General features: G+C 34.4%; 4 protein-coding genes across 10 annotated transcripts in view; all 4 read right to left on the reverse strand.

Moving 5' to 3' along the window:
* Positions 1-6,417, reverse strand: part of AMPdeam (AMP deaminase) — a 33,720-nt gene extending 27,303 nt beyond the window's left edge. For 2 of the 5 annotated variants that reach the window (XM_011063629.2, XM_011063612.2), the window contains exons 1-2: positions 5,922-6,417; positions 2,419-2,558 (exon numbers count right to left, since the gene is read on the reverse strand). In XM_011063629.2, the coding sequence (XP_011061931.2) occupies positions 2,419-2,554 (136 nt within the window). In that variant the 5' untranslated portion in view covers positions 2,555-2,558; positions 5,922-6,417. Of the gene's footprint in view, positions 1-2,418; positions 2,560-4,827; positions 5,241-5,921 lie in introns of those variants that run through there. The other 3 variants (XM_011063686.2, XM_011063620.2, XM_087404577.1) reach the window with 3 other exon arrangements.
* A 573-nt stretch (positions 6,418-6,990) lies between these two features.
* LOC105150476 (uncharacterized) lies at positions 6,991-15,624 on the reverse strand. Of its 2 annotated transcripts, none has more exons than XM_087404575.1 (5): positions 14,791-15,624; positions 13,810-14,067; positions 13,670-13,732; positions 11,861-12,023; positions 6,991-10,303 (listed from the first exon to the last, which is right to left on the reverse strand). In XM_087404575.1, the coding sequence occupies exons 2-5, from the start codon at positions 13,890-13,892 to the stop codon at positions 7,463-7,465; spliced, it is 3,150 nt and encodes a 1,049-aa protein (XP_087260701.1). In that variant the 5' UTR covers positions 13,893-14,067; positions 14,791-15,624; the 3' UTR covers positions 6,991-7,462. The 2 variants fall into 2 exon arrangements, with proteins under 2 accessions (XP_087260701.1, XP_011061905.2); XM_011063603.2 differs by having other exon boundaries at positions 14,662-15,624.
* Positions 15,625-15,750: 126 nt separating this feature from the next.
* Positions 15,751-17,172, reverse strand: LOC105150469 (peroxynitrite isomerase THAP4). Its single transcript, XM_011063590.2, has 2 exons — positions 16,647-17,172; positions 15,751-16,057 (listed from the first exon to the last, which is right to left on the reverse strand). Exons 1-2 carry the CDS (start codon positions 17,043-17,045, stop codon positions 15,941-15,943), a joined length of 516 nt encoding a protein of 171 aa, XP_011061892.2. The 5' UTR covers positions 17,046-17,172; the 3' UTR covers positions 15,751-15,940.
* A 560-nt stretch (positions 17,173-17,732) lies between these two features.
* Positions 17,733-19,715, reverse strand: LOC105150455 (peroxynitrite isomerase THAP4). 2 transcript variants are annotated; one of them, XM_011063573.2, is made up of 3 exons: positions 19,491-19,715; positions 18,787-19,292; positions 17,733-18,456 (listed from the first exon to the last, which is right to left on the reverse strand). In XM_011063573.2, exons 2-3 carry the CDS (start codon positions 19,165-19,167, stop codon positions 18,331-18,333), a joined length of 507 nt encoding a protein of 168 aa, XP_011061875.1. In that variant the 5' UTR covers positions 19,168-19,292; positions 19,491-19,715; the 3' UTR covers positions 17,733-18,330. The 2 variants fall into 2 exon arrangements, with proteins under 2 accessions (XP_011061875.1, XP_011061882.1); XM_011063580.2 differs by having other exon boundaries at positions 19,462-19,715.
* Positions 19,716-19,942: the final 227 nt, after the last annotated feature.

The raw sequence follows: 19,942 nt of genomic DNA on the forward strand, positions 1-19,942 counted from the left end.
ACTTTTAATAGCGTGTCGTCGTCGCGCTTTTAGCTCGAAGACATCGCACTAAATAATGTGCTTATCAACCGTGCCAGCACCACGTACGAGGTCACAAAAGCGAACGAAAAATAATGAAGAATGCCGAAACAATTTTAAACGTGTAATATAAATTCAGACGCGACAAACATGATCGCGAACTCTGATCATATTTCCCGACTGGATTACGAATGCGAAAGCGATAAGAGTGTTAGTTTACCTGATGGCATCGTCGAACAAACGGTAAGTATAAATATTTGTTTGGAAAATAGTTGAACTGAAAGTTCGATTTTAAAATATATTATAATAATAAAAATTTAATTTAATAAAAAATTTAGCAATTAAATGTTAATATTATCTTAATGCTATATAATGCTATATGATTAAGATAATTCGTTAAAAAATTATTAAATTAAATCGTAATTTATTTCTCTAAATATAATTAATCTTTTTTCCTTCTTTTTCGTATATTATTTTAGCGACACTGAGAAAAATGTTCTGATTGTACCAACAAGAAGTACAAATAAAACAAATTCTGATCATATAAATCAAAATTTTGATTTACACAATTAGATTTCTGGTTGTTTCAATTTGAATACTTAATAAGATTCAATTATAAGTGTCTAATTTGTATCTTTTTGGATAAATCTATATCAAAATTTCAATTAATGAAACAAAACTTTTTTTCCAATGTAATAATTGATTTTTTTAATCTTTTAAAGTTATTAAAGTCATCTATCTTGAATTGAGATACATTAGAAAAAAATAAGAACTTGAGTAAAAAGTTAATTATGATTCACCCAACCTAATGAATCGAATTAGATCGGAATTGGAAAATGTACAAGATTTCACGGAGCGTATCTTCGTCAGCCAATTATCGACGAAATTCGACTCGGTTGTGCAATAAGCTGTTTTCGCGGAATTTTTCAAATTTCACGTACGTCACTTTCAGAATTCACCATTAACGTCGACCTTTGAATTTGCCGTGTGATTACTGCAAGGAGCTGTTTTTTCAGAAACTTGCAAAATTTCCACGTAATCACCACTTTATCTCGGGACTTACGATTGTGCATAACGCGACTCAACAAGGGACGTCGCGAAACTACCGTGACCGAATTGTAGTTTACTTCTAAGAAGCTAACTCTTGCTCTCTATTCACGTTCCGAAAGTCTCGCCTCGCACTGACGAGAACCGTCGGCACCATTGTGACGATGGCCAAAATACTATCGGCCGTCTGTAGAGGCAAGGTCTTAGGCTGCCTGCCAATTTCTGAAATTTTCACTCGCGTTCATCGGAACGCAGGATTTTGTGTCAATGAAAATGCATTTAAAACTCCACGATACAGACAATTCGAAAAAACAAATTAAATGCGATCCTCATTACGCGAATAATTAATTCACTCAAATAGTTGACAAAAGTTAAAGCAATAATTGGAATTAAAATCTCAATTTGATAAACCGGGTAAATTTAATAATTCGCATGTTTGAAAAATTGATACGAATGATATTGCGATATGACGAGATGAATACAACATTGAAACATCGGAAAATTATTTTAATTCATCTTGTATTGACCAATGAAAAATTTTTAGATATTTGTTCATATCTTAGTTACAAATTTTTTCTTGGCTATCTCGATTATTTATTTATTATTTTTAAAACTAACATTTCCGTACCTAGCATCACGAGAATCAGCCAGTTCTGATGATTATATAAAAATCTCCGAGACATTTGTCTTCCTTTCGCGACTGCAGCGAAATATAATTCATATCGATCTCCATCCCTCTCGCGAACTTTAATTAACTTCGCCTTTCGTGAGGCCAAATAAAACGTTGTAGCTATGAGCGACTTCTGACTACTATAATGCATCATCTAATTCCACGATATACATTTCGCGCTCGTTTCGTAGTATAATTGCAGAAGGTGATCGGCCATGAAGCGCAAAGTCACGGAAAATACAGCTTCTAATTTTACCTTCGCCGAGAAAAAGATTGCAAAAAATTTGATAATGATTTTGTCCTTGTGACTTTAGGCTCATCACTATTCAAAAAATTAAGAAATATAGCTTATATTTTCAACGGATGAATACTTTCAAAAAGTAATTTCGTTCTTTATAATATGAGTAAGAGATTAAAGAGTGCCTTGAAGTGCAACGAACGAATACTCGTCAAAGACTAATACTATATTTTCTAAATTAAGTTACACTTCAAAAAGCTGAAGAATAACTTTGACTCAATAAACGTCTGTCAAAGGATATAACACCTTGACAACTTTGACTTTAAAATCGTTATTCTCATTATCTTGTCTCGTAGTTATGATTGCATATTGTAACGGGTCGCTTTTCGCACGACTAATAGATTAGAACTAGTTACATCATAAAATAATAATCGATGGTACTCACGATCGCGATGGTGATCCACATTATGGCTCGGAGTTGTCGAGCTGTCGGCGTCGCCCTCGCCATCCAATTCGTAATAGAGCCTGTCTGTGTCACCGTTCACCTCCTTCACGCCGTTCATGGCCATCACATCCTCCATAATTCTGCAAATGCGTTCGTCATCTTGAGTGCTCGCTTTATTTAATTATCCGCGGTGTTGACGTGGCTGCATTATCAGCCATTGATTTTACGATAAGCTTTCGATGCGCGCAAATTGCAAGGCTTTGTGTAAGAAGATGTTTAAATACAATATTTCCAAGAATATAATTAAAAAATTTATATAAAAAATACATTTGATGTATCCCAAACGGCTCATTCAAATTTTTGTGTTTATTTAACACAAGATGAATATATTAGGAAATTTAGTTACAAATGTTATGTAAAAGAAATTAACACGACAAATTAACACTGACACAATTTGCTAAAAATATGTTTTTTTTCTGTAATATTTTTCTCTTTAATATTCATGATTGTTACTAATTTTATTGTATTTATAATTAAATAAATAATATATAAATCACCAATTATAATGATAAAATGTTAAGAATACTACTTTAAAGTTGGAATATTGAACTATAATCTGTCTCTTCTTTTTTATATTATCAAAACTTTCTGAAGTATCAAAAGATCTCTTCTTATCGAAGAAATCACATAAGCATTCTTATCTTTGCGATAAGAAAACCTAATTGTGAGAAAATAAAAGTACACTGCAATATAAATCTTTGTAACAATTCTGAATAAGAAAAAATTTAATTATTATTGTTTAACTATCTGATTAACAATATGAATATATGAAAGATCATAATGTATGATTAATAAAAGAAAATTATGAAGAAAGGACTGAAAAACAAATCATCGACTGATTTAATGCAAATAGATGTGCAAACGAATTAACATGATATATATTACAATCTGATTCGCATAATATTGATGCTGTACTTCGATTAGTTTTATCGCACATCTCTGACACAACAAATTTGTTATTCTATCAAATTTAAACGTTCAGCTCGTTTTAACTGACAATTAAGAGCTGCGCTCGTTTAAATAGGGATTAATCGCATCATTATAATTACTGTGGAATTTCAAATCATTTGAGAAACAACGGTGTGCAATATCTTTCCGTTAAATTTAGCGATTTAATTATTAATGCCTACGTAAGTTGGAGCGTGTTGCAGTTTATTTATTAATATACAACGATGCGATTAAGTTTTTTTTCTGCGCACATATGCACAATCGATCTTTCGATTAATTTATGATATGCGTGACAGTTAAATATTCTATTACATCATAATCGAAAAAGTTTATATCTAAAGATAATTTTTTCTTTGATTATACAGTTTCTATGTTAAAATACTGAAATCGTCAACAATTTTCATTAAATAGTAAAATAATTGATTTAACCTTGCTTAATTAGTTAAATTATTCTTTCTGTTTAAATGTTGCTCTTCATTTTTTAATATATGAATAATTATTTATTCATCTTTTTTTATTATTAAACATTCTAATTTGTAATATTCTAATTTACTTAATTTGTTTATTATATGCAAAAATAAATAATAAAAATTAATAATTCGAAACAGTTAATAGTTAATATAATAAAATAATTAGTAACATAATTATTTTATTTCGTTAACCTCCGTCTGCAATCACACTTATATTCCCTCCGTTTAGCTCAAATTTTTTTTACTGTTCTAGGCTTTCAAAAAATGTAAAAAAATTCAGGAAAAAAAATTATTTTTCAACATCTTTCTTATTACATTACCAAACAGTTTTTTAACAAGAAACTTTAGGAGGGGAATCGAACTTTGTTTTGTTTTATTTTGGAGCTCACGAATTTAAAATTTCGCTGAAAGACTCAGATTCCAAATGAAGAGTTAAAATATATAGTTATTAATTTTATAATGTTGTTTTACGTGACAGGTTTTTTAAAATGTCAAAAAATTACGCGAGAAAATATTTACATATTACATCTCTCTCCATATACATGCAATAAGATATATTATATACCAGCGTAAAATGTATGAAGTATGCAAGAAATATATAGTTTTAAATAGGCCAGTACAGCGATGATAAACATGTACACGTCATTCTTCCTTCGCTCACATTGCACATTCGGTCATTAGAGACTTTTACGGGGAAAGAGCACACGTGCAGCTCGTGTCAGATCAATTGATATGCTAATGATTCATCGTAAGAATTTTTATGCGTTTCATGCAGCAAACGCGAAATTATTATCGCTCGACATCTATGTCGTGCCACGGTGCAATTTATCGCACCCGGATTCCCTCTATATAGCCATATTAGCTGCAGTGTTAAGAAATTAGATTTTTTTAGGAAAAATATTTCTCTTAAAAAAGAAACAAGATCTCTCACGTTCGTTTGGCCTGATTCTGTGGATGACGAGGAATGTCTTGTACGCGATGGAGATCGCCACTGTCGGACGATCACAACGGCACACAGCTATGCGACGAAAGAAGCGAGCCAATCACGAGGCAGCGTGGCACACGCGTTCGGCCAATCACAGCGCAGCCGTACGCGCTGTCCACAGACCAGTTCGATCCGCACAATCGACAGAGTGAAGTTGCTCGAGAGCGGTGCGATAGCGACACGAATGCGGCGACGTTCAGCGACGTTCGATTACGCGCGACCGGCACGACGCGAGACAATATTCAAGTGAAAGCGGTTCGACTATGGTCGACGCCACGCGTGAGGTTCTCCTCTCGAATACGCACTCACGCGAATACTCCGATCGTCTCGAACGGAGCCGGTGCACGCTCCAGCCTCTAGCTGCGCCACATAAACACGCTTTGTGCCGTGTGCGTCGTCGTGACAGTGAAGTCTGACGCACGCTGCGACTCGCAGCGTGCGAGTCACTGGCTACGATCTTACGATATATCGAAGTGACGTACGTGCATAGGATGGGGTCACTAATGCCTCAACACGTAATTAGATAATATGCTTATCGGAGCACGTATAGAAAATATATACTATGATATACGTATCAGACATGAATGACCCGGCGTATACAAATTGCAACTCTCTTTTATAATTAGTTCATTAATTCTAGCGAATTGTATTAAATTTAATCGAATCTTTTTTTATATATTTATACCCTCATTGTAGGAATAGTAACTGTTTCTGCTATGCAGAATTGAATATGTACCACAACTTGAATAAAAATAATTCCGCTTTGCGATGAAATTCCTCACCTTTGTTTCATTATAGGACATTATGAAAATTTCTTTTGTTATGTGCCCGTAAATCTTATTCTCTTTCCCTTTCTCTCTCTCTCTCTCTCTCTCTCTCTTTCTTTCTCTGTTTCTTTCAATTCCTTTCACTCAATTCGCCAGATAGAGCGCATCGCGTTCCACAAGACAATGCGATTCTGCGTGACGATAATTCCGAGGGAAGAAAAAATAATAGAGATAAAGAGGAATAAGTGTGTGACAAAAGGACAAGGTACCTACCTTTCTCAGAACACTCGCGACGAAATGAACGAACGATCTCTTCACCGGTGACTCCTGCGGCACTGCGCCCGTGGTGTGACGCGCGTGGCACTGAGCGTGATTGGTCGAGAAGGCTCGACACAGCTGCGAACCGCGACGTTTCGACTGGCGCAGACTCATTCCCTTCCTCGTCGATACGATCCCGTGAAAATCCATACCGCGCGACTGACCACCACACCGCCACCGCGTTGCACTAATTATACAGGACGCGAGGGAACGAGGGTCTCGCGTTGCGTAGTGTACGCATAAATTATTTGCATGCGCGCGTAGATTATAAAAAAGCTTGGAGGGACTGCGTTAGCTACACTCCGATCAATTTTTCAAACTTGTAAACTCAGTCTTGAAATTTTGCATGAAAAAAGACAAGATTATTAGATGAAAAAATGAATTTGTCGATGCACTTACGCATGTCTCGTAATGTCACAATACGTGGATTAATTATAATTAAATATAATTGTATATTTATTGAATATATAATTATTTATTAATTCATTGCACATATTGCGCAATATATACTTTGAATGAGAAATGGAATAGAAAAATTCCACAAACAAACAATTCTTCAAAAAAAAAAAAAACAATTTTTATAATGTCGCTTTCTTATTTAAAAGTAACAACTTAAAAAATTAAATTTCTCAAAAAAAGGGAAAACTTTTTTAACTAGAAAAAATTATTGACTAATCAAATAAATATTGGCAAAAAGAATATTCATAATCAAGTACCACTTTTTTCGTTTTCGTTTTCTTAAAAAACCATTTTTTTTAGTTGTGACAATTTTGAAAATTTTTTATGAGAAGATTGTTCACTTTTAAAATAATGTTTACTGAACTCATTCATAATAAACTCCGAAATTACATTTTTTTAGTCGCGTCACTTTTAAAGTGAAAAAATGATATGTCAAGCGTGTTTTTATAACAATGAATTTTTTCGCAACTGCATAAATGCGCATTTATAGACATTAATTAATTTAAATCTCAAACGAGATTTTTTCCTTTCCGAGAGTAGGTAAACGTCCACGAAATAATGTACATTTTCATTCGCATTTTGCTTCATTTTATTCTACATCTACATTATGTAAATATGATATTTAGCAAGCGAAATTCGCAATTAATTATTCTCGCCTACAACTCGTGGGCTCTAATTGAAACTATAATTAAAATTAAATTCATTATCCCATATTCTAGGCACTTCTCACGAATAAACTGGACAAATAGAAGTCCGTTTTCGTAATTCATTTCAAGATTCAGTCGCGTTTCCTCCTTGGATCACATTTGTCTTACTGACATTCGTTAGTTTATCTTCACCTACCTAAATCTATGTCTTCATCTCTCATTGTACGTTTCAATAAAAATTACAATTATTCATAGCCATCTCTTTTAATCGCAGATATTCACGTCGGCATTTAAAGATGCAAGATCTCATTTATTTTATTAACGAGATCTCATCGTCACTATTTTTCTTCATCCGTAACAAGTTCAACATCCTTTCGATAGTCGCATATCTTAATTGAAATCGAAATCACTTTCTGTGTTCGAAACATTTTTTTCGATCGTCGTATCTGTATCGGAATCCAGAAGGGACTTGATCACATCTTTCTTCTTCTTCGATTGACTCGCTACGTTAACATCCGCCTGTTGCAATTTATCCCCATCTTTGTCCGATTTATGTTCCAATTCTGGATCCACTTGTATTTGTGAGGTCTCTTCTGCTGATTTCTCTACATGACCCTCGGCGTCGTCACCAGGATTCCGCTGGTCCTCCTTATACTCCTGTTCGTACGCGTTATCATATGTCTGATTAGGATCATAGGGGACTTGCTCAGTATAATCGTACGCCTGAGTGTCAGGATTATTCTCATATTCTTGATTAGGATTGTATTGCTGAGCAGGATCACCATATCCTTGATTGGGGTCATAGCCGTAATCGTACGCTTGATTCGGATCCTGCTCGTACTGTGCGTCAGGATAGTGCTGGTACTGTTGATTATTAAGATCTTCAGGGTACTGCTCATACTGGTCAGCCACATACTCGACGTACTCTTGACCATCTTGAGCGTATCCTTGATCAGCGTATCTTGAATACTCCTCGTTACCAGCGTCGTATGGCATGTTTGGGTCGTAATATTGCTGATTTGGATCTTGTTGCTCGTACTGCTGCGTTTGGTTCGGATCTTCAGCGTATCCTTGCTCGGCAGTGTACTCACCATCTTTCACAATATTTTCGATTTGATCATCAACTCGAAGTTCCGTCGTCTCGTCGTTGTCCAGCTTTCTTCTGTCACTTTCGTCTTGTTCACCAAGTTCCTCACCTGGCTGCGACGCGGTCTTAGATTCATCAACTGAATGTTGACCCAAATTTTTAGAAGGTACGTCTTGAACGTCCTCGATAGGTCCACGTGTTTCAGTTTGTTCCTCGGTCTCATTTACCTCGCTTGTGTCCAATGTTTTCATTTCTATTTCCGAGCAAGGAAGTGTATCCTGCGGAGGACGCGCGTCCATTTTGTCATTCACGTTTTGATCGATGAATCGTGACGATTCGTTAATGACTTCTTCTTTGACGTCCATCGTAGCTTCGGCATTTTTTCCCGCCACTCGGTCTCCATCAGCATCGTCCAAATGTAACTCGCGAACTTTTTTCTGCACACTTGCAAGATCCCATGGCGCCAATTCCTCGGCAGTATCAAACACACCATCGATATCCGATTCTTTACCGGTTACAAGATCAAGTTGTTTCTCATCCGGCGCACTTTTCGAATCGATCTGTGATCCGTCACTCGCGACTATTTCCTCATTCACGCTGTCTTTTTTCGCAGTAGATATTTCCCGATCGCATTCCCGTGACTCGGCTGAATTGGCCGCGTTATTCCAATCTTCTTTCGTAATCTGCGCGTCTTCGCGCGGTCGATCTAATTTCGCCGAGTGTGTCGCAACGTCTTCTTGAATTTCATTTCTTGTACGTCCTTCAGCCTCGCATTCCTCTTTACATTCCGTCGCATCGCTTTTTGCATTCTCGCGATGACTAATTCCACCCTCGACTTCCATGAGTCTTCCACTACCGTTTTGCCCGACTGAATTTCGTGCAATATCCTTCAGAGTCGCCGTCCTGGACGCAAGATCGCTAGCTAATGCTAGAATCTTGCCCATTTCCTCGGGTACCCTCTCCTTCTTCACCCGATCCTCGGCTGGAAGTTCCAGACCATCTTCGGTCAGGGAGACATTTAACAAATCGCCGCTAGTGTTCTGCTCATGGTCCAGTTCGTCCACGCTCTGCACGCCGTGTTCCCGATGGATCCTCCGGATGTTACTGATATATCGATCCAGTTCTTTCTCTAGAATCGCCGTCCTGCCATTATCATCCAGATTAAAGTTATCTGTTCCCAAAGCGGTCGGCGACAGAGTCTTGGCAATATCCGCGTTGCCCCACAGCAAATGTTCGTTGCGCCTCATCAAATTGTCCAGGTCGTCGCTGGTGATGGAACGAGTGGATCCTTCATCATCGGATTTCTGCGAATTCGCCAGGATGTAGTCCATGTATCCCGGTAAAGGACTGACCTGATTAGCAATGTTCATGTCAGATCCTGTTCGGTATGTACTCGATTTCCCGGTCATTAAAGTCGGTTCCATGGTTGCGGTATCGGATGGATTGTATTCTCTTATCTGCGATCGTGGATCAGACGTCAACATGTTGGTGTCGTGATAATGACGTGAGGTCAAAGGGTCAAATTGGTGTTGAACAGGCACGTTCTTTTCATATTGTGAGATATCTCCAGCGGGAAACCGCGCGGTCGCCGAAAGACCGGGTGAGACTTGCGTCGATTCCATGAAGAATCGATTAGTGGGATTATCCGAAGGCGCAATTGGCAATATCGGCGCTTCCGCATACGAAACGCGAATGTCCGAAACATGCTGAAGATTAGGCGCACTTCCGTCATAATTGGAAGGTATCATTCGTGGATATTGATGAGCGTTCGGCACGGAGGCATAAATGTGTGGTCCATGTAGAACATTCGTCTGACGATGGTCGACATCGCGGGTTGCACCTAATGGCGTAGTTATCAAAATTGGTGGAGGATTATTTAACGAGGCATCTACGACAGTCTGATCGTGCAACTTGGAAGTGGAGGTAGACCTTGGCTGACTCGACTGTGGACCAGGCGCCCCCGGATGCAATCGCGGTGATGAAATGCTTCTTGTTTCCGCAGATGCTAAATCGGGATGTGCCAACGCGACAGTTTTCTTCGTGTATCTATCCTCATTCTGACTGGCGATGCCACTATCCTCGGTGACACTACCGGGTGGCCGGTAATTCACATAAGCGTGAAGTAAATGAGCCTCGTACTGTTTCTGGAAAGAAACCAACATTCTCGCTTAGGTAGAACATAATTACATAGAACAATCCTAAGAAACACAAAATTATATTATATATAACGTCCTGTCATTTTGTAATTTCTCTTTCAATAATTAATATAACTGTAAATATAGTACAAATGTTATATTATAGTTATATTGTTTGAGTAGGAAATTATAATTAAGAAGTACGTTATTTTGTTGGAGTTAATTCGTTTATTTGCGTTTACATATTCATATTTCATTATGTGGCTACAAGGAATAGTGCGATATATGAGAATATATATAGAGAAAAGACTCCTATTATGAGATACCGAGTTCATTTTGAGTAAATGCTAGAAGTCTATGGGCAGAATTAAAAAAAATAATAGATCATTTTGAGGAGAATTTAATAAGCTTTAAGAAAATGTTATATAAAATTTAATTCAAATTTCATTTTTTTTTTAAAGAAAAAAATGAGCAAATCGCAAAGTCAAAAAATTGTGCTCCTAATATGAAATGCCTTGAGAAATCGATAGTAAAACGCAAAGTATATCAGTATTGTAGCTAAAAAATTTTATTTAATGTTTCTTAAATACAAATAAACACAGCCAGGGTGCGAAAAATGAATATGCGATACATTATACCCAGGACTCGTCTTCAGGTAGTTGAAATCAAGCATCGCAGAAATAGACATTCATTCCGGTTGTTTTTTATTATTGTACAATAACATTTATACTTTAGCAACGATTTTCACTATGACATGGGAGCATGGGTTATTTCATATTAGAAATAACCTGGATATCTCATTACGATTTCCACGCCTTATGATTTTGCAATTATCAAATCTAACTTCTGTAATTAAGCAATTCAACGTATCCCATATTTTTCTATTAGTACGACCTTACTCTATCACCACATGAAGAATTTATTGCCAAATATTTATTTTATTAAATAATAAACAATATTTAAAGGCTCATCTCAATGAAATTTGAAGATATCGAAATTCTAAAATCTTTTTTTACGATGACTACAGGCATCATCTAATAATGAATTTTCTACTAAACAGTTTTCCAAGGACAATTCATGATGGAATCAATAGGTAGCGTCTATAGTTTAGCAGAAACGCCGCTATCTCATATTAGGCGCCTATCTCATAATAGGGGACTTTCCTCTATTTATATAGAATTTAAATTTTTTTATAAAATTGTTTTAATGAAACGCATCAAGTTTGACAATCGAGAAAATCAGTTTTCATTTATATTTTCAATTTATCTTTGCATCTATAAAAAAAAGGAACTTGATAATACGAATATAAATTAATAAATAAAAAAACTTAAATCTTTAGAATAAAAGTTGATTGAATCTTATATCAATAATAAATTAATCTTAAAAAAGAATTTAAAAACATAACTGGAATTTTATCGGCTATAATTCTTATCCTCCAACAGTTCATTGTTTTATTTTAATATAATGAATAATAATACTGTTATAACAAAAAAAATAAGTAACGTGAAGTAATTTTTCTATAAAAATATAACAAACGATATAACAATGATTAAAATGATAACTCACTCTGAGAATATTGAGTCTGTCTTTTTTCGCGCTTATCAGCGCAAGCTTGTTCATAACTCTGTCTAATGCGGCTAGAAGCTTGTGATTTCTTTCATCCCTCGTGCGTTGTTCCTCCAGATACTGTATATATCTCATGCGTAATCGATTTATACAGACATCATGTCTGTAATTAAAAAATCATTCATCGAATGGCAAATTTAAATTTCAACAATACCCTGTCATTTTCTAGCATTTTTTTTCATCTATTATATAGATTCATAACATTATTAATTCTACAGATACGGAATTACGTAAATTGCAATAAAAAAAATTAGCAAATTAGCATCATGTTTTATAGCTTTTTTTTTACAATAAGCCATTATCTAAGCTTTAAGTCTTAAGTCGTAAGAAATTGATTAATTATAATCGATTCGACTTTTCACATTTGACTGTAATTGATTAATTTCTTACGACTTAAGACTTAAAGCTTAGATAATGATTTATTATGGAAGGCCTATTACGTTAAATATCTCGCACATATTCATCTCTTTTTTTTTTAATGACATAGAAATAGTTCACTCAAATGGTTAAGCGATCGATTAAGAAGTTAGACTCCCTCACGAGCAGGTCACTTCGGTGGCACAAAGTCGCTGAAGTCTCCACGACAATATACAGCTAACGCAACTCCTTTGAAAATGGAGGCGCGCATTATCGTGAGGCATGATATCGTGAACATTTTTATCCTACGTTCACGATCGATGAAACGCTCGGATGTCTCGGCCAGACACGAATCAGGACGCGTAAACAACGAGAGAGCAGAATTCACGTCGTCCCGAGCGTGAAGATATATCGACGGGAATGGGATTGAGCTCGCGGCTGTTATTGATCGTGACATTCCGTAGAACCGGACTGCCACTGAATCGATATCGAGTATTTCAGGTAATTTCTCTACATTAATGTGCTAAGCGACGTGCTAGAACAATTCATTCAAAATTTCATATTTTCAAATTGAGAAATTTGTTCAAAAAATATCCTGCCAGAAATAATTATTCGAATCAACATTGATCGATGATCTTGTTGATTTGACCCACCATTTCTAGCTGTGTAGCTTCCAGATGAAATACATTTATTGATTGTAAATTTTTGTACTGCCAAAATATTTAAAAATAACTCTGCAATATGTTATTATATCTTTTAAAAATAAAAATTGAATTAAAAACTTTTTAATTATCTTTTAATAATTCTTATCATCTTTCCCTACTCGCTGATAATACATTAATGATAATATATTGCATTAAATTATAGAATAGTATATATTGTATATACATATAAATAATACCTAATAAATAGACCACAAGATTTGCAATTACTTATTATTAATTTTCTAGATATATAGCAAACTTTACTATAATTCACTACAATAACTTCATTATAATCATGGTGTAATTAGATATCTACTATAATCATAATATATACAAAAAATATCAATATTTACATCACAATAGATTCACAATAGTCATAAATAGATAATAATGTCATTGTAAGATTATCAAAAAGTCGCAATGATATAACATTTTATTATCTTAATCTATGTGTGTCATAGCAATGAAGTGCAATTTTTATCAATTTCATAATATCATAGTGATATCACATCTGTGACAAAGCGGACATTCACCATGACTTTATTATAATATTATTGAGACTCTTTTATGAGGATAGTGACACATTGATCTGCACTCTCTATTTCAAATTCAAGTCAATCAATTGGCAAATTCAAGTCAATCAAGCGACATTGCAGGAATTCTCTAAACGGATTCGAAACTCACTCACCTGTTACGGGACTCTCGCATGAGCATGGTGAATCGCTCTTCCAGTCGTATTCTCTCCTCCTCACTGGAAATTTTGCAATATTATCAACAATTGTATTCCCACATTCACAAGATTTATCCTGGAAGATGTGGTATACTTGCCTCTTCCGCAGCTTCTCCTGAAGCTCAAACATTCTCTTGTAATAATCGTGACCATCGTAAAGCGGTGCCATGCTGCGCGCCATTCAGAGACCAAAAAGTTGAAGGACGATCGTCGCACATCGAGGCGATCGACATACAATCGATTCAAATAATCGTCGTTCCACGCGACGGAAGTTCAAGTTTATGTACTGTGCGATTCGAAAGACGAGAGTATCTTGCGGCGTCGATAATCGTGATTCGAGGAATTTTTTAGCATCTCTGAAACAGATGTGAAGACAATAATGCAAATGCTCGAAACGAACGCATTTTTACTCATCGACTTTCCACAGTTTTCTAGTTTCTTTCTGAATTTAAAATTATGTTAATTTCTCCAGAAGAAATACGAACTTTGTTAAAATAAAAAAAGAGTAGAAGGAATACCAGACTAAAGTTTTGATGCAAATGAAGAAATATGAAAGAATGAATTAAGAAATAGAAGTTTTTAAAAAGAGAGATTTCATAAACAAATATTAAAAATGAGTAAAACTCATTAAATATAAAGTGACAGTAATATTATTTCAATATATAATTATACTGATAATTTTTCTTATTTAACAATGTAATTTATTTCGTATAGCATGTATTGCATTACATTTCTATTGTTAAATGAGAAATTATACAATAATATTGATGTAATATTACTACTACTTCGTGTTTAGCGGGAAATAATTGGAGAACATAGAATATTTAAATCATAAAAGCGAACGTTATTTAAAAAGAATTAAATATTTTTAAAGGAAAAGTATAAGATAGGAATCAGTTAAAAAGGAATAGAATTAAAAATTCAACATGATGATTAAATGTGAGACATACTTTTAAATTCAAAAATGATCAAACGAAGATTAAGTTATTAGGGTGAGAATTCGAGTGTCGAAACGACACTCGAATCGCCCAGAATTGTTCACAACGGCGGTACAGATGCAACAACAATGGAATGAATACTTGGTGTGCGCGAGGTATTCGGTATTTGAGTCCGATATCCTCAAGGCTTTCAGGACGAAGAAACGATCCTTCGTCATGCCGACGCGGCGAGCAACTGTCGCGGTCGAATCGTCGAGTCTACCGTGGCAGGTCGGGGCTGTTTCAGCGGGTAAACACGCAGGTGTTACGTTCCCTACTCCCTTTATGCCGAGCGAATTCGACTAAGCAGCAGCTTTAACTTGAATTTCACAATGTTACGAAACGCGTGGGTCCACGTTCTCGCCACGTGTGTAACTGGTACCCGCATTTATCATTTCAGAACTGTATCAGTCGCGATTTTTTGTTGTTAACATTATTGTTAAAATCAAATTCGAATTTTCATATATATAATTCAAAAAATAAAATGATTATAAATTTGATAATTATGAGAAAAGAAATAAGAAGTTTAATCATTAATATATCTTTTTCGTATCCGCTGTTCTTAACGCTGTTCTCCAACACGATCCTAAAGTTAGAAATTTATCGATGATTATTATCGCAACATTATCACGTATACTAAATAATATAAAAACTTTCTAAATATTATAAAAAGAATACTAGAACATTAGACACTAAAATTTTCATTTTTCGATTCCTTATCTCAAATTCTATTTTACGAAAAATAATGACGCAATTAAAACAGTAAGGATTAAGTTAAAATTTGTGGTACTTCGACGTAACTCCAACGTCAATCGCAAGTTACAATCGATAAAAGTCACATTGCAGTAGTTAGCGACGAAATATAACTAAATTCCATCGATCGGGCGTGAAAGGATACGCTTAAGGATGCAATCTGTGGCGCAGTACTCTATGCGGTCACGTCGCGTGCCAGTTGCAAATTTTCTCCTAGATATCGTGTGCCCCGACTTCCAGTTAGTTGATTCACCTTGATAAAAGCGAAATAAGAGAGGGTGTATAATTGTGTACAAACCAACACTATGCTGCATTAATAAATTATGAATACATGCTGTTTATTAACTGTATCAAAGAATACATTTATGTTTTCAAGAATATATATATTGTTTTTATATAAATATAAAACGAATAAAGAATGATAATTCATAGAAACTGAAAGATTTTTTTCACTTTTGTGTCTTCTAACACACACATATCTTTCACCACCTCTTTATCTTTATGCCACCTTTCTATATTTTGCATTCAAATGTTCCGTCAACTCAGGTGTTTTCGATGTCGCCATGTAGAAAATAAGCTCTAAGTTGTCGCCGTTGCGTTTGTACACTCGACGTGTCTATCGTGGAAACAAAAGAATGTTAATTAAAATCAACATTTTTTAATTACATAATTAATATTCGATATTTGCGAGAACAAATATTTAAAAAATATATTACGCAAAAGTGCTCAAGTGTAACATACAAAAGAAAAATGTCTTGTAATTGAAGAATATTCAATTAATAAATCCATATTTAAAAATAAGTAAAAAATATAGAATAAAAATAAAAAAGTTATCATAATCATATAAGACATTATGATACATCAGATGACATCATATTCTTAAATCATGATCGAACAAGAGATCTTCTGAAGACTTGTCCCCACTGAAGCCGATCGTGCTATAATCAACATAATGATTTCTTCATCTTTGATTAAAAAAAAAAACAGAAGAAACCATACCAATTGCGATGTGGACAATTTCAATGGAAAGTTGAAGACAAGTCTTCATAACGCTTTTTGTGTTTAGAAAAATTAACTTTAAAGATTAGACAATTTTCTTTTTTCTCTTTGTTAAATTTTTACTTATTTATACAGAATCTTTACCCATTCACGATCATATCTACAGTTACAAGACATCCAATATATATCCGAAAACTTAATTGTACCTTTGTTAAAGGCGAGAAAGATGGTATCGATGCATCTGTCGCCAGTATATTGTTGCTGTTTAAGTCGATGGTATTGTTATCTTTGCTCATCAGATCACCCTCTTCGACTGTAAACACTCCTATGTTACCAATTAGACTAAGTACGATCTTGTTAATTCCTGGTAAGATCTGCAGAAAGCCGGTCTCTCGATGCATCGGTGTCCCTGAATCCGGATGCCAGCTCTGTGCGATATAATTGAACATCGGCTGACCTGTGGACGTAATGTTTATCTCATCGTAGTAATTGAAGGGCTTGATGGTCGGATACGTGCCCACTGCGGGCTCATCCGTTATCCACGTGCCCTCCAACCAGGCCAGTACGTGCATTAGCTCATGCAGTTGCAAGATCTTCATCTCCATCTTTGTGGCAGTTATAGTTAGCAATCTAGTCTAATAAGGCTTCTGATTGACTTTTCATATCTACGCGTCTTCAACAGTAAAATGTATACTTCATACTGAGATAACAACGTGAGATTTCCAATATTTTATAGCGGGGAGCACAGACTCTTGCATAACGCGCAACATAATGTATACGAAAATGTACCAATCAAAATCCTTAGTTTCCTTTTTATGAAATAAAGAACTCTGATTGGTTGAATTTCTTAAGTCTTCTATGTTATGCGTAATGCAAGAGTCTGCTCCCCGCTTATACCTTCGCATCATCCCGTAATCTCATTTATTACATGAAACTATACGCAAGCACGTAACGTTCTGTAACATCACGAACATTTACTTGATACTTATCTCATAAATGGAAATCGCGATTGTCAATCGGAAAAATATACGCTCCATGTATTATTACAGATCTATTCTTTTCAGCATCTATATAGTTTTATCTTTGCTCTTTCTCTCTCTTTAATTAGATATATATATCCGAAGTGCAGAAAACATAATTTCATGAAAAACAGATCTTGCTGTTACATAACAAAAAAGTGAATACTTTATTATGGTAAGTTCGTGAAATCTGTAATTACTAACAGTAAATCTGTCATGCACGTGTACACAGATTCTTAAATCGTAGTAGATGATTAAATAATGAACAATAGATTTATGCGCATTTTTATCGCTCTAAAATTTTATTTACGCTTAAAAAAAGTACAGTAATTAAAAATATATAATAAAATTAAAACTTTATTGGCTCTTCTGGTAGGGTGACCAGATCTAACTTAAGTAAAGTAGGACTATTCCAAATTAGAAAATAGTACAAAATTAGGACATTAAGAATCAAAAGTAAAACAAAAAAAGTTACATGGTAATATAAAGTAAATAGTATATTTAAACTCAAAAATGGAAGAAGGGTGTACATTTAAAAATCCTAAGAACGATAAAAACACGTATTTAGTATTAGCCAAAAAATGTTTTACATAATAATACTTAACAATTTTTAAATATTTTATCACATATACATAATAATTAGAAATGCACCGGATATCCGATATCCGGTAATTTTACGATCCGGTGCATCCTTAATAATAATAATTTAGCTTACTATTATGTATTTCATGTGCAATAGCTTCCGGTCCTCTCGCTCTTTCTCATAAAATAAGTGCTAAAAAGAGTACACCCTGGACATACTGAAAATCCAGCAGGTCTTAAAAAAAAGTCATCTGGAACCAAATGTCTGGTCACCCTATCTTACATCCTTTTATTTTTCTTCGCTCACTTTCGTATACTTTGCTTGTAAGTGTTCAGTCAACACTGGAGTATTCGATGTTGCCATGTAAAATATATATTCCAAACAATTATCGTGAAGTTTAAATTCCCTGCGTACCTGCCATAAAATTAGAAATATATTTTAATTATGCTATTACTTACATAAATATCAGTTGCAAATGTTAAATTATTAAAATTTATGATAAATTTGATCACTTATATTACACTGGATTAGTGCACATTAAAGGCTACTTTATACAAAGTATCTAAATGTAGTAGTGATATAACATAATTTTGGCAACAATATATATTTGTTCAATAACGTGATGATATTTTAAATATTAAATCAAATAATATTTATATCCTTTTACATTTAACTTTGCTAATTTTATATACATTAGCATGCACTAATCTAGTATAATATGACCAAATTTACTGTTAAATATACCTGTGTTACATGGGGTATCTTTGCCTCTTTTATCCTAGTTATATCAGTACTATTTAAGTTGATGGTTTTGTCAGTTATTTCGCCACATTCAATGGTAGTTAAACCAAAATTATGTGCTGAGATAAGAGTTACTTGATTAGTTCCAGGATTTACTTTCAGAAAACCTGTTTCCCGATGCATTGGCTTCTTTAAATCAGAATTGGAAAAGCTTTGCGCAGTATAATTGAACATAGGTTGCCCTAAGGACATGAAACTTATCTCATCATAATAGCTAAAATCCTTAATTGTTGGGTATTTGCCGCTGCCTTGATTCTCGGTTCGCCACGTTCCTTCTAGCCAAGCCAATGATTCTAGTGCTTTATGCAATGGTACACGTATCATGTTTCCACTATATTCTGGATATATTGGACAAGTGTATAAATTATAAATAAAAACTAATCCTTAAGTGTATCCTTTGCGATTCTGACTTTTAACTTGAGAATTTCAGAATCTCCACAAAATGTAACCTATAAATCATACAATCACAATTAATATGAAAGATAAGATTTATCATAAAATTTTTTATAAAAAGTTTCTGTTGTGGTCACGATTCTCAGTATTAAGTAAATACAAAAATTGTTATTTATAGAAAATGGTTAGAAATTTACGTTCAAAATTTTAACATTCACACTTAACCTTAACGTTCTGTTGCCTTTTATTTATACCTGGTAAAATAAAAGCTGTTACATATGAACCTAAAACTTAGGTCCAGATGAGTAATGTTATGGATTTTCTATAAGTATTCTTGATGCTTCTCGGCGCAAAAATTATATAATGGGTGACTATCGTTTCACGCATGATGTGACTAATGCGTCATCCTTGTTTAAGGACGTTCTTCGACTGCAGTTGTACTCAACCCAATGAGCACATTAGTGCTCACCATTATGAAAATAATGTATTTCACTTTTATATAGTATAAGATATTTCATAATAAGTGTTAATGTTTTTATACAAGTTTTTTATACAATATAGTTAGTGTTCTAATAAATACAAATATCATATGAAATAAAATTCTTTATTCAAATTATTAATAGTGCAGCTACTTTTTTTGTACTATTTTGTTCAAAGATTATTTCTTAAAAATGAATACCGGAAGCTACATTCAGACAAATTTCAT

This window comes from Acromyrmex echinatior, chromosome 3 (assembly GCF_024713525.1).
Source record: "Acromyrmex echinatior isolate Ae372 chromosome 3, ASM2471352v2, whole genome shotgun sequence".
NCBI lineage: Eukaryota > Metazoa > Arthropoda > Insecta > Hymenoptera > Formicidae > Acromyrmex > Acromyrmex echinatior.

What these genes read in the sequence shown, in the direction of transcription:
- LOC105150469 (XM_011063590.2), bottom strand. Translation starts at nt 17,045, where the DNA reads ATGGAGATGAAGATCTTGCAACTGCATGAGCTAATGCACGTACTGGCC. An exon ending in CTTTCTCGCCTTTAACAAAG is followed by an intron (nt 16,058 to 16,646) that starts GTACAATTAAGT and finishes TTTCCACGATAG; the next exon opens with ACACGTCGAGTGTACAAACG.
- LOC105150476 (XM_087404575.1), bottom strand. Translation starts at nt 13,892, where the DNA reads ATGGCGCGCAGCATGGCACCGCTTTACGATGGTCACGATTATTACAAG. An exon ending in CAGGAGAAGCTGCGGAAGAG is followed by an intron (nt 13,733 to 13,809) that starts GCAAGTATACCA and finishes CAAAATTTCCAG; the next exon opens with TGAGGAGGAGAGAATACGAC. An exon ending in ACAGACTCAATATTCTCAGA is followed by an intron (nt 10,304 to 11,860) that starts GTGAGTTATCAT and finishes GTTTCTTTCCAG; the next exon opens with AAACAGTACGAGGCTCATTT.
- LOC105150455 (XM_011063573.2), bottom strand. Translation starts at nt 19,167, where the DNA reads ATGATACGTGTACCATTGCATAAAGCACTAGAATCATTGGCTTGGCTA. An exon ending in AGATACCCCATGTAACACAG is followed by an intron (nt 18,457 to 18,786) that starts GTATATTTAACA and finishes ATTTTATGGCAG; the next exon opens with GTACGCAGGGAATTTAAACT.